Here is a 14033-nt window from a genome sequence, read left to right as displayed (position 1 = left end):
ATTTCAGCCCAAATCAAATACTGTGACCATTCAGAGGCATGCTTGAAACAGTACAATCTTAAAAACTTTCCCAACTCTTGATTAACTCTCTCACATTGACCATTACTAGTGGGGTGAAACCCAGAAGTGAGACTCACGTGTATCCCCAAATGTTCAAAAAACGATTTCCATACCCGAGAAGTAAATTGAGGACCTCTATCTGACAAAATGTCCTCCGGGACCCCATAATGTCTGAAAATGTGTGTGTATATAGCTTGGGCGGTCTGAAGAGCAGTAGGAAGAGCAGGAAAAGGGATAAACTTAACTCCCCTAGAAAATCTGTCTACAACCGTAAGGATAGTAGTGTAGCCTTCAGATTCAGGTAAATCTGTAACAAAGTCTACAGCAATATGTGACCATGGTCGTTCAGGAACAGGCAGAGGACATAGCTTACCGGCTGGAAGGGTTTTGGGTGTTTTGCATTGTGCGCAGATTGAACATGAAACTACGAAAGTTTGAACGTCAGCTCACATGATTTCCCACCAATACCGAGCTGAGATTAGTTGTAGCGTGCGTGTAACACCTGGATGACCGGAAGTAAGGGCAGCATGTGCCCAGCCAATGAGCTGATTGCGAAACTGCTCAGGTACATAAATCTTGTGAGGAGGGCAACCCTCCGGAGGTTGTGTGTTAGCTTGACTCTGCTGAATGAGGTCATCAAGTTCCCATCTAATAGCTGCTACTTTAACAGTGGGTGGCAGAATGTGTTCGGGTTCGGAAGCGTGACGTGTCGTCTGGAGAACTAAAAACACGGGATAAGGCATCAGCCTTAGTATTACGGTTGCCTGGACGAAACGAGATCGAAAAATTGAATCTGGAGAAAAACAGTGACCAACGAGCTTGACGGGGGTTTAGACGTTTAGCAGTACGGAGATACTCTAAGTTCTTGTGATCTGTAAGAACGGTGAATGGATGTGCAGCACCTTCCAGCCAATGACGCCACTCCTCTAGAGCTAGTTTTACAGCCAGCAGCTCTCTATCCCTCTATCCCCTATCCCATAATTACGCTCCGCTGGTGACATTTTCTTAGAGAAGAAAGCTACGGGATGTAATTTGGGCGGTGAACCGCTGCGTTGGGAGAGAACTGCTCCGATACCAGTATTAGAAGCATCAACTTCAACAACAAAGGGTAGGTCAGGATTAGGATGTTTGAGGATGGGGGCAGAAACAAAAGCGGCTTTTAACTCTTGGAAAGCTTTGTCAGCTTCAGGGGACCACTTAAGAATTTTGGTGGCATTTTTAGTCAGCGCTGTAAGGGGGGCAGCTATGGTGCTGAAGTTGCGTATGAAACGCCTGTAAAAATTCGCGAATCCTAAAAAACGTTGGAGGTCTTTGATAGATTGGGGAACAGGCCAACTAGTAACGGCGTCTACCTTCGAGTCATCCATAAGAACTCCCTGGGAGCTGATGACATAGCCGAGAAATGCGACTCTCTGAAGGTGGAACTCGCATTTCTCGGCTTTAGCATAAAGGTTGTTCTCCAACAGCTTTTGGAGAACTGAACGAACGTGCTTAACGTGTGATTCGAGATCGGGGGAATAGATCAAAATGTCGTCTATAAAAAGGGTTACGTATTTCCCAATCATGTCCCTGAATACGTCATTCATAAATGACTGAAAAACGGCGGGGGCGTTAGCGAGACCATAGCTCATAACCTGATACTCATAGTGGCCATTAGTAGTGGTAAACGCTGTTTTCCACTCGTCCCCCTCCCTAATGCGGATCAGATTATACGCACTGCGGAGATCGAGTTTGGTGAAGTAAGAAGCTGTGCGTAGTTGCTCGAGTGCACTAGGGATGAGAGGCAATGGGTAGGCAAATTTCTTAGTTATAGCATTTAACCCTCTATAATCTATACAAGGTCTCAGTCCCCCGTCCTTTTTCTTCACAAAGAAGAACCCAGAACCGACAGGGGACTTTGACGGCCGAATGAAACCTTGAGCCAACGCTTCGGTAACGTAATCATTCATAGCTTTTTCCTCATCTAAAGTAAGGGGGTAGACTCTAGCTTTGGGTAGGGTGGCACCCTCCACTAGGTCGATGGCACAGTCATAAGAACGATGCGGAGGTAACTTAGTAGCATTTTCTTTGCTAAACACCTCTAAAAAATCTGAATATTCAGCGGGTATTTCAATGGGCTCAGAAACCTCAGGACTTTCAACAGAAGTAGACTGAATAACTAAACTATCCAGAGCTAAACAATGTTCATGACAGTGAGCAGACCAAACCGTGATATCCCCATCGCGCCAGGAGACAGTGGGATCGTGAGTCTTCAGCCATGGCATCCCCAGGATAACTGGATGCTCCGTGCAGGGAAGCACGAAAAGTGGCAGTTCCTCGAAATGAAGAGCGCTGGCTTGCAGGGTGATGGGTAATGTCTGTAGCGTGACCGGTTTGGAGCAAACCGTCTTCCCGTAAACAGCATGGATGGACAGGGGGCATAGAAGTTCACGGGTGGGCACTTTATGCTCCTTAACCAGGTCCAGACTGATGAAGTTCCCTTCCGACCCGGAATCTACAAGCGCTGAGACAGAGAGCAAACCATCAGGCAAAACAATATTCACTGGTAGAGTAAAACATTTAGAACGAAGGATTGTGTCATGCTTACGTACCACGGGCTGGAGCATTCACGGGTCGGGTTAGGAGACCACACTCAGCTTTGAAATGCCCGGCCTCCCCACAATAGAGGCATAGGCGAAGCCGGATTCGACGCTGTCGCTCCTCTGGAGTTAGCCGGGTTTTCTGGATGTCCATGGGCTCTGGGGCAGGCGGCGCAGCCTTCTCTGCTGTGGGAGCGCGGGGCAGAGACGCAGGAGTGTTTTGAGTGCGAGGACTGGTCTTGGGTCGGCGCGAGAGAAGTTGATCCAACCGGATCGACAGTGAAATGAGCTGATCCAGGGTCAGAGAATCATCTCTGCAGGCTAATTCCCTCTGTACATCTGGATTAAGTCCGCATCTAAACACGTTGATCAAAGCAGCGTTATTCCACCCACTACCAGCTGCGAGAGTGCGAAACTCCAAAGCGTAGGAAGCCACCGGCTTCTGACCTTGCTTAAGAGCCAGCAAAAGTTCTCCATTAGACTGTCCATACCGCGAATGATCAAAAACTGAGCGGAAAGTAGCCAAAAAGTCAGTGTAACTAGCCCCAGAAAGGTCTTCCCAAATAGCTGTAGCCCACTCGAGTGCCTTACCAGAAAGCCGGGAGATAATGAAACCGATCTTAGCTTTATCGGTTGTAGGCGGTGAATTACTGAAAACACGGAGCATTGTAAAAGAAAACCGCTGCATTTTTCCGGATCCCCATCAAACAACTCCGGTTTAGAGACAGAAAATCCAGGCACAGAAGAGTTAGCGTTGGGCATACTGGGGGCAGCTAAAGGGCTAGGGCTAGGCTCAGTTACGCCTCTGAGGTGAGCTAGCAGCTCAGCTAGTTGTTGCTGCTGCGTGGTTTGCTGGCGGGCTAGCTCAGAAACAGCTTGGGTCACACCAGCGAGCATTTGCTGGTGCTGACCGAGTAGCCTCCCTTGGTTGGCTAGACCAGATTTAATAGCCTCAGTATCCGCTATCTGATTTAGTTCGGCCGCGTATTCTGTCATGGTCAGAACAGAATAGCAGACAAGCGCAGATACTGATAAAAACAATAAACGTTTATTATAAGAATAAACAGATGTAATCAGGGTCAATACAGAAGCAGGGGTAATTACCAGTAGACAGAGCAATGCAGACAAAACCATACCATAGACGAGAGACAGTCCAGAGTTCATACACAAGCAATCCAGTATCAGAGATAATCCAAGAGGCGGTGGTGAAAGCACAGTCCAGGTCATACACAAACAATCCAATATCAAAGGCAGAGGCAAAAATCGGCGTCGAGAAAACAAAAGCAAGGTCATACACAAAGTAAACTGAGACAAGAGATAAGTAACGCTTTGTACGAGGATAACCTACAATACGCGGCGTGGTAGTCTGTTTGGCGTGCACCTTTATAGTGCCAGTAATCAGTATTCGGGACTTCCTGGAGGAAGCAGGTGAGGTGTCACGTGATCAGGTGAGTGCGTGATGTCAGCGGGTGGTGCATTCTGGGTAGTGTAGTTGTTAACCTGAAAACCTCTGTTAGAGCTGGGTGTGGAAGGGACAGAGGAGCTAACAGCACCAGACGTGACAAGGTGTCTCATTTCTTTTATAGTTGAGATTGTGTAAATATGAATAAGAGTTTGTTTAAATGTTTTCTTCTTGATGGTACTTACATAGATGAAAATAGTAATATACTAAAATAAATAGGAAAACTTATTTAAATATAACTGGAACTTTCTTGGGTTGTTTCTGTTTACAACTCACTGTGAGGAATTCGGAGCACTACAGAGGACTGACTGGTGTGTCATGGGGCCATATAGGGTACTACAAACAAAAGTGTTGCAGTACCGAATACTACATACTGGGCAGTGTGTAGTATGAAGTACGCAGTACAGTAGTATGCCATTCCGAATACAGCCATTGTGTGATTAATAAACTGCAGCTGTGTTAGTGAGTTAGCTTAACTTCGGAATGAGCTAGAGAGGGAGTCAAGGTTAAAGAAAAATAAACTATATATGTAATGTTCAACTTGACCTGTACCTGATCAGCTGATCACTATTTCATTTTTAAACTGTCTTTAATTTAGTATTACAGGAGTTACTGTGAGCTATAATGAAGGAAAATTCATTTAGATAACTAGTTTGATAGAAGCCGGATGTTGTGTATAGTCAGAATTTAGTACAGTACTTTATGTTTGTAGTTTAAAGCAGTTTCTGAACTCTGATCACTGCCTCTAAACTGTGTTTTCCACCTGATCCAGCTGATCAGCTAATAAACAGTCATGTACTGAGTTTACCTGTTAAAATCCCTTAGCCCCCTATGGAGCCTAAATTAATCATGTATATCAGCAGTGTATTAGACACATCATTCCACCACTTACTTTATTAAATGCCTTTAAACAGAGGAAGCTCTAAAATATGCAGAACAGTGGGAATATGCAGGAACAGGGTAGAGAAACACTGCTGTAACGTGACTTGTTTATTTGTAGTTCACAGTAAGACCACATGTCCTGTCGTTTATAAAAATCTCTATGAAACGTAAAGTTACATTCTTTTAAATAAAAGGACACCATCTTAAGAAGAGCTCTCAGTAGAAAAAAAAGCGCAGTTTTTTTAAAAGAGTGGAGAAAATGTAAATATACAACAGAATTTAAATGCCAATACATAATAATAATAATATTAATAATAATAACAACAACAATAATAATAATAACCAAATCTGTTATTATTTTAAATATTAGGTGATAACTGATCAGTTTTGTCATATGTATTTAATTCAGACTTTGCATGCATATTTTTTTAACAGTAACTGTAACATGGAGTAACATGTTTAGGGTCTAAAATCACCTTTACTTGAATGTTAACTAATATGAACAAAATACAAAAAAATGATTATTTGTGATTAAAAGTAATTTCCACAAATTCTAGTTCTAGGAAACTATAGGGTGGGCTTGGGTTCATATTGGCAAATATGTCCCCCCCCCCCCCCAATATCAAACCCGCTCCTACGCCCTTGGCCAGCTTGAATATAATAGTGGAGTTGGGAGTTGTCATAGAGTAATAGTCCAATAGTCCAAGTGCAAAGGATGCATCCAAGAGGAAATTAAAAGGAAGTAAGTGGAATACTTGTCCATGCATAGGTCGATGTAGTGTGAGTTAGCCTTTGTGAACAGTTCATTTTGGCTATAATGAGTCATTGTCCACAGTAGAGCACCTGTTCCGGATAGACATCTGTTGTTCATTGTGGCATCAGCCTGGCTTAGTTGTCTTATTCACAGACTGGCAACTTGTGTCACGGCCTCGTTTAAAATGGGCCAAAATATCCCTTAACCCAATTAAAAAAACTATACACCTTGGGGATTAGTAAAGCCAACAGTAATACACTGGAGAGGGTATACGGTTCACAATCATTTATTGAACAATGGAAAAATAAGATCTACTTAAAAGAGATTAAGAAATAAGATTTTGTAGAACTTCTAAAAGTCCATGCAGAAGTCCAAAACCTAGGCAGCAGCTCAAGGCAAAACCCACACACTCTTCACAAAAATAATAAGTAAATAGCAATTTAAATATAACCAGAAGCCAGAATAGAAAAAAAACTAAATTCTATTATTAATTTAAAGTAAACCAAATCAATAAACCAAAAAAATATAAAATGTACTTAAACTAATACTAGTGGTGAGCCAAGAGTAGAATTCTCAAAATATGGGGGGAAATAGCACTTAACTTAGGGAAGGGTGAGCGTTCTCACCCTTCCTTCTCCTCACAACGCCTCTCGCAGCAGACAAACGCCGCTGCAATAGAGTCTCTCACGTTCTCATACACACCGGCAGGTCCACGTGGCTTCCCAGCGCGCTGCAGCAGACACAGGGCAAACACTAACATGAACAGAAAGCCGCTCCGTTTCTCACAGACAGCAACTTGTTCAGAACTGACTCAGAATAGAAACTTAACTTTGTGGAAGGGTGAGTCGAATCCACACCCTTCCCCCAGCCAACACAGCCTCACCGATTCACCTTCTCGATCAGTGATTCAACCAGCGGCCACTCGATTCCTTCGAATCCCAGTTCAGTCAGCGCGAGTCATTCTCAGCAGCCAAATGGGTCAGAATTCGCCTGGGTCTGACGGCGCTTAAAGCGTGCGTAATACTTAAAAAACGCCGTCCAAAACGCCGTTCAGGGCTTACTTTTACGCCTTGGAACAAACGCGAGGCGCCGCCAGGCGTTTAAGAGCGTGTGGCGGCGCCAGGCGCTTACATAACGCCACCACGCGTTTTCATAACGCCTCCAGGCGTTCCATATGCAAAAACGGACAGAATATACATATCCCCTCCTTCTCCAAGCAGTTCAGCCCTCTGACTCTGTCAGGGAACTATATCTCCTGTTAAAATAAAAGCCCCCAAGTGCTTCAAATGTCTGCTGTGTTATTAGATGTGCTAGATTCATGTATTTCTGGCTAAACTGGGCTTTGCAAAATGTAGTCCCTGATTAAAACATAACAAAATAAAAAAACTTATTTTTTATCAACTCTTTCATTGCTGCTTTATTTAGTAATCATGTTTCATTTGCCGTAAGACCTCAGCCCGCCAAAACACACACACACTCTCTCTCTCTCTCTCTCTCTCTCTCTCTCTCTCTCTCAATACAGACAGAGACCACCACAGCATACAGAATGAATGCATAAATGGAGAAATTAGGAAATCAACTGGACACACAAAATCCAGCAACACATTTAGCAGATCTGTGTAGAGATTCTTTACGTTTTAGGGACATTCTTAAAACATAAAAACTGTTCACTATGAGATCGTAATATTCCGACTTTAATCATTCAGTATTCAAGGTATTCCTTAATTAACCTCAAACGGGCAACGTGGGTCTAAAATGAGCCACATTCATTTTCTATGCTAAGTATGGCTGTGTGGTGCTATTATATATTTTAGCAACACATTAATTCCGTCGTTCAGAATTTAATTGACGAATTTATGAATGAGTGTTTCTTTAGCACAAATCTTCATTTTCATTCTCCTTACACAGGTTTACACACACGGGTCAGACACAACGCACATGAATTGACCATTTCACAGCTCAGCACAGCTCCCTCAGTACTGTTTTACGATAACATCACCTTAGAAAATATTTGATACCACTAGTGAAAGATAACTGTACATAATATTTGATTAGGATTAGGTTACCATTAGAGTGAGAATATTACCTGTCAGAAAGTTACAAGTAATTATTATTAGATGTTGACATGTTCTATTTTAGTTAGCTTAATATACTGTAGTACTGTAGTACTTTGTTAGGCCATTTAGCTACAGGGTGTGTTTATAATAATGTTGTTGGTGACAGTAACTGAAATATTTTATTAATTTAAAGAATAAACATTTTTAATAAAATAAATAGTACAGTCTAATATAGGATAATAATAATAATAATAATAATAATAATAATAATAATAATAATAACTAGATTGCAGTTCCTACAGAAACTGCGAGTGTGATTGCAGTGCTGGCAGGGGTACCCAAACTTTTGACCCGTGGCTCCATTACACACAGTACTGGAGTTCTAGCTGCCGTCCTTCGATCTAGCTGCCATCCTCCGATGGCCCCATTCATTCCTATGGGGCCACTTCGTATGACAATAGTACGAAATCCGTACGTCGTAAGGTTCAGCCCTACAGAACCAGCCCTACAAGAGCAACTACTATGAACACCACCAGCCCAAGAACCAGCCCTACAAGAGCAACCAAATTTGAAAATGTGTGAGTGATGCCAATACAATTGCAACAGTTATGCTTTCTTAGTAATGCCTGAAAAGTAAAGTATATAACCTTTATGTGCATTTGGTGCTTTTTTAGATCTGACCTGAAGGAACTGCTTCACCATCTCAGCAGTAATGTTGACTGGGCATCTAAACCAAGGTCAAATCAAATAAATGTCATCAGAGATAGTGTCTTTGAATGTGCACTTCGGGCTTTTCGAAGGAACAGATTCGATCCAAGGGCCAAATTGGACATTGTTTTCCAAGATGTTGATGGACAAGGTGAGGGCGCAGCAGATGAGGGGGGTCCCACAAGAGAGTTTCTCAGGCTCCTTATGAAAGACATACATACTTCCCATATATTCGAAGGGCCTGATTGGAATAAATGGTTATCCTGCAACTCACAAGGTGAGTTATACCTGTGTGCAGTTTTATATTGAATGTGATCTTGTTTACTAAAATGATTTTGCAGTTAAAGGTATGATCATATTGCTGAATTGTTCTTATGTGCATTAGCACTATACACAGGATTGTACAGGCAGGTGGGCCGCATGATGGCAGTATGCCTTGTGCATGGTGGTGTGGAGCCTCAGTTTTTCTCACAGAGGCTCTACAACCAGGTTTGTGGACTGCCATCTCCAAAAGCTGATCCCAGTGAAATTGTAGACTACACATTTAAGGAGAAGCTTCTCAAAGTAAGCAGTTTTTAATTAATTAATATATCTTTTCGATTCTAACATTGACACGCATGAAAAGTTAATTTATCATTTGCATTTAGATTCTTTCAGCTGAATCTACAGAGCAAGCATGGGCTGCAGTTATGGACGCTTCAGATGAGCTATCAATGCTGGGTTCTGTGCAATGCATACGGACCTTGGAAGACAGAGATGTACTGGTACAGTCTGCGACAGAATTCTATTTGGAGAGTAGGCTGCGTGATGCTGTGAATCAGTGAGTGTAATAATATGTAATTTTGCATTTGAATACAGTGGTGTACAAAAGTCTGAGACCACCTCTGAAAATTTGGCTTTTTAAGCAATGTGAAACAATTGAAATGTTCAGATTTTTTTTAACTGTAAAGAAAATAAAGCAACATAAAAAATATTTACCCTGTGCTGTTTTAAAAGCACCATACAAATATAAGAATATTATTGACCATAGTAAAGCCTCACTGTAATTTTTGTTAATTATCTCAAACTTTTCAACCTTAATGTATGTACAGCCGTAATCTCTGATATTGTCATGTGTATATTCCAGATTTAAAGAGGGCCTGCAATGTCTGGGAGTGTTAGGGGAAGTTACAAAGCACTCAGGCATTTTTGAGGAGGTGTTTATGTACCATCCAAGACCTCTTACAGCAACCAGCATCTCAGAGCTGTTCAAACCAATACTTTCAGAGCCCGGCAGCAACAGAAGAGCCACTGAGGGTCGTGTTACTTGTTTCTGGAGAGACTGGCTTCTAGAAGTGGAAGGTATGAAACAGAAACACTAAGGTCAAACTATGTTCTGGTCCTATTAGTAGCAATGTACATGATATTGCATTTTATTTATATATTTTTGTCTTATGTTATAGAGGGAGGATCATACCCATTAACCCTCAGTGATGTTCTAATATTTGCATCTGGGGCCTCTACTATACCTAGACTGGGCTTTCCAGTGGAGCCAGAGCTGCATTTTTTGCATCTACAGGAGGGGGAAGCACAGAGGTCCTATCCAGAGGCAAATACTTGCAGCATCATCCTGAAACTGCCAATCCACTCTACATACGAACATTTCAAGGACAAAATGGAGAGCGGAATCCTGCAGTGTCCAACTTTTGGCACAATATGACCTTTGAAATGTATCTGAAAAAAAGCCCACATTTTCCACATTAGAAGAAGTGAGCACAAACATTTTGACTACTATAATCACCAGTTTACAGAAAAAAGTTTTTGTATAACAATTTCACATAAAACTGTTCTGAATGAGTAATTGAATTACTATATATTAGTGTATAATAAGTGTTTATATGTTGTCATGTGCCTGTGTTACTACCTGGGCTACGGTTTTGTTTGTTTGTTTGTTTTTACTATTTACAATAGTTGTATTATGCGTTTCAGAAAATATATCCTGTTTAAGTGATGCTCCAAGATTTTACTACAAATTTCCTAACTGCCCCCCTAACGCTGGAAATTGAATTGTTTATAAAATTATAATAAATTTGGAGTAATTACACTTCTATCAATTTGTGTTTATTTTCAGGTTCAGCAAGTAAAAATTCTAAACATCTTGTGTTCTTGTGCACCAATGTTTTGCAAGTAGAGTTAATACATACACAATCTTTGTGTCTCTGTTGGGGTCAGAGACAAAAACAGTATGATATCCAAATTAAATTTATGATTTAAACTGGTTAAAACAACATGTTTATTTAAATGTATATTTCACATTTCTACTGGTGTCATAATATTTGATATGACATTTCTACCATTTTAACCAATTTAATTAAATTCATTAAATTAAAAAGATGTAACCAAAAAAGCATGCCAAACATTAAATAACTCCTGATGAAAACAAATTAGAATGAAATATCTCAATTTTATTTACAAAATTAGAAAATAGGAGTTTTTGTTGCACTGAGTCATTTCGTTATGCCTTAGACATTAATTTTTCCACTATTCTTGGAAGAAGAGTTTCACCGATTCACAGTTCAATATAGTTCTTTTTTACCTGTCTTTGCACGTGCACACACTTTGAAATACATCCTCTTCAACTCAATCACTACAAGATACAAACATTTACTTGCACCCGGCATTAACCCTGTCATGAAATATTCATGTTATCTCCATATATTTACATTGTATTGGAAATACTTTTAGATAGAGACGAGAACAGCTGTGTAAACACACTTGTATATCTTTGTCAGACATGACACTGAACAAATTGCTTCATCAAGGTCTCCACAAACGTTTGCACACAGAAAACTGATTGGTCCATCTTAACTTGTGCTGGACCCAGTAAAACCTGGGTTTTGAAGACTCAAAGACTCTATGTAAGAAACAACTTGGCGAAAAACCTCTATTCCAAGGTCAGTTCTACGGCCACCCTAGAGGATCAAATTGTGCAAACACTTCTTCTGTGTAAACACTTTGTAAAGTGTATTGGATTTCAGGTACCACAACTCTTTCTGGCCAATCCAACACTGGTGCCTGTTCCTGCTCCTCCTCTGAAATGGAGTGATCCATTCCTGCATCTGAAGCCATCTCCGGAACAGATGCCACTATTCCATCATCAGGAACGTCCTCAGTAAGAGAGGCCTCTCTTACGGCAGAGGTTGTGGTTGCCAAGTCTTCAAAAATGTCTTGCATTGCCGTTGAAGGTCGGCTTTGCTGTTCCAGGCACCCACGAACAAAGATCTGCAAAGGGCTTTGGTGCCTTTCGGTTCTCAGCCCATGGTTGTTCCACTGACTGGCAAATGCACTTAGGTCACGATTTATCCTAGGCAGATAAACATAATGTAGTGCCCATAGATGCATTTCATTGTCAAGGTTTAAAATTCCTTCCGTTTCAAGGAAGCTGAACAAGTCATGGTACACATTAGTTAATCCACGCCACATATCACCCCAGAGTCTCTCAATGCGCTGATTGTGTGTGCTTGGTCCTCTGAGAGCACTGCCTCTCCCACTGCCTCTAAAAATGTTCATAAATAAGCAGACACCATTGTTCTCTCCTCCATGATCTGTCCTGACCCTTGAAGGCACTCCGAATTTTGCCACAGCATCTAAAAAACACTGTAGAACTGTGTTACTCCGGTTATTATTGGAGGCACAAAGAAAGACAATCAGTCGACTGTATCCATCTATGCCTCCATGAATGACTATCCTCCACCTAAAACACAAGCACAAAAAATTCAAATCAATATGTAGTTTAAAATACAAGAATGCAACAAGCATTGTTTACAGTTCACCATGGTTAGTCATTACTTACTTTATATGTTTGTGATTTTTTTTTGACAAAGAGTAGAATGAAATACAAACTCATACATCTACCTTATCAGCTTGTGATTTCCATCAAGATGCCACAAGGAGTTTAGCCCACCAACACAATATGACCTACGATGCAGTCCCTGTGACATGGCTCTGAGTGCAGCTGCTCTTGGGTTGACACGAATAATACTCTGTCTTTTTCTGTGTCTCTGCACCCTGATTCCTACTGCAAGTAACTGTGCTCGGACAGCCTCAGGCCCAATTCTTTCATTTCCAGCTACTATGTCCCGAACAGTTTCATCCAAGGCAGAGTTTGACATCTCAGCATATGACACTGAGCATGCCAAATTGAACTGCCTGAAAAAAAAAAAAAAAAATTCAAGTAAGTACCTACACTCACTGAACATTTTAATAGATACAACTAATGTCTTCAGGGGGTAACCCATTGATAACCAGAGGGTAGTTGAGCCGTGTAAAAAAAAAGAACTACAGTGAACTGAAGAAATAAAGTGCTCTTATGTGGAAAGTGAAGTTGATAAGATGGACAAAGAGTGGGAACTAAAATAAATTAGGTGCAAGCAATGGAGTGCTCAATGAAGAAGCCATATATAAAAACATAATTGTTTGATTTGACCAAGTGTAATGCACAAGAATGAAACGCTACAAATCAACTTGCCTCAAGCGTCGTTTCACTGTAGCTTGAGATACATGAAGAATATCGGCCATCTGTGTTACAGAAAATCCACATGATCTCAAAAAACATAGCTGTTCTCTTGTTATACAGTAGTGTGGTGCACCACGACCTCCACTCCAGATCAGTGGAGCTCGGTAACTACCACTGCTGCCTGTAAAAAAGAATAAACACCAGTTTATACAAAATATTAAGTGAAACAAAAGTATAGTTTTTAAGCTTAACATAATTAACAGCTATTTAAAAGGAGGAAAAGAAACGTGAACAATCAAGATATGTGAGACATTTTAATCCTTAAGATTAAACTCATCATTGCATTGATGTTAACACATTACTTTGTTGTCCATGATGACGAAGTGTTTGAACTTCTTGAATGTATTCATTCAAGTCTTCTAGCAACTGGTCAGCTGCTGAGACATTTAGAAGTCTCCCTCTTGCCCATTGAAGGCTCCTCTGCATTGTCTCCAGCCTGTAACACAACAAAAAAATATTTTGTTTAGCCAGAAGTATGAGAATTGCAGCAGCTTTAAAATACTTCTCTACCTAAAGGTACTGCAGCATATGCCATGTAGAAAATGTATTGTTTTGTAGTGTTTGTATGTATTGTATGTACATTGTATGTATTATAGTGTTACTCTACGTATTATTATTTTTTTTTGTTTGATATGTGCCAGGTTGTGTAAGAGGAACTAGCAACAGAGCAGGTAGAACCACTTCTGATAAGCCTGCTCTGAATTTTAAAATATGGAAGTAAGGGAATGTATACAGCTCTGGGAAAATTAAGAGACCACATCAAAATGATCAGTTTCTCTGATCTATGAAGAAGCGCTGCAGGGGTCACGGTTGTAAAGGCAAAAAATAGGTGCTTCTAGCGAGTGGGTGCAGTTGTCTGAAAACACTGGGAGTAGTGAGAGCTCCATATGCATCCACAAGCAGGGGTGTAGCAGCAAATTCTGGGCCCTGTACACTCTCAATGTCAGTGGGTCCCTATCCATGTCGGTACACAAGT

The 14033-nt window shown here is 41.0% G+C and overlaps 1 protein-coding gene across 1 annotated transcript; it reads left to right on the top strand.

Moving 5' to 3' along the window:
• The first annotated feature begins 8893 nt into the window (after positions 1 to 8893).
• On the top strand, positions 8894 to 10299 carry LOC125785638 (G2/M phase-specific E3 ubiquitin-protein ligase-like). Its single transcript, XM_049469596.1, has 4 exons — positions 8894 to 9066; positions 9150 to 9322; positions 9629 to 9843; positions 9945 to 10299. Exons 1-4 carry the CDS (start codon positions 8923 to 8925, stop codon positions 10199 to 10201), a joined length of 789 nt encoding a protein of 262 aa, XP_049325553.1. The 5' UTR covers positions 8894 to 8922; the 3' UTR covers positions 10202 to 10299.
• The last annotated feature ends 3734 nt before the right edge of the window (positions 10300 to 14033 follow it).

This window comes from Astyanax mexicanus, chromosome 21 (assembly GCF_023375975.1).
Source record: "Astyanax mexicanus isolate ESR-SI-001 chromosome 21, AstMex3_surface, whole genome shotgun sequence".
NCBI classification, from domain to species: domain Eukaryota; kingdom Metazoa; phylum Chordata; class Actinopteri; order Characiformes; family Acestrorhamphidae; genus Astyanax; species Astyanax mexicanus.
The sequence above is the reverse complement of the archived record's forward strand: the minus strand, read 5'-3'. Positions and strand labels throughout refer to the sequence as shown.

Coding starts and splice junctions, on each gene's coding strand:
- LOC125785638 (XM_049469596.1), top strand. CDS start 8,923: ATGATGGCAGTATGCCTTGTGCATGGTGGTGTGGAGCCTCAGTTTTTC. Junction 9,067..9,149: donor TTAAGGAGAAGCTTCTCAAA/GTAAGCAGTTTT, acceptor ATTTGCATTTAG/ATTCTTTCAGCTGAATCTAC. Junction 9,844..9,944: donor CTGGCTTCTAGAAGTGGAAG/GTATGAAACAGA, acceptor CTTATGTTATAG/AGGGAGGATCATACCCATTA.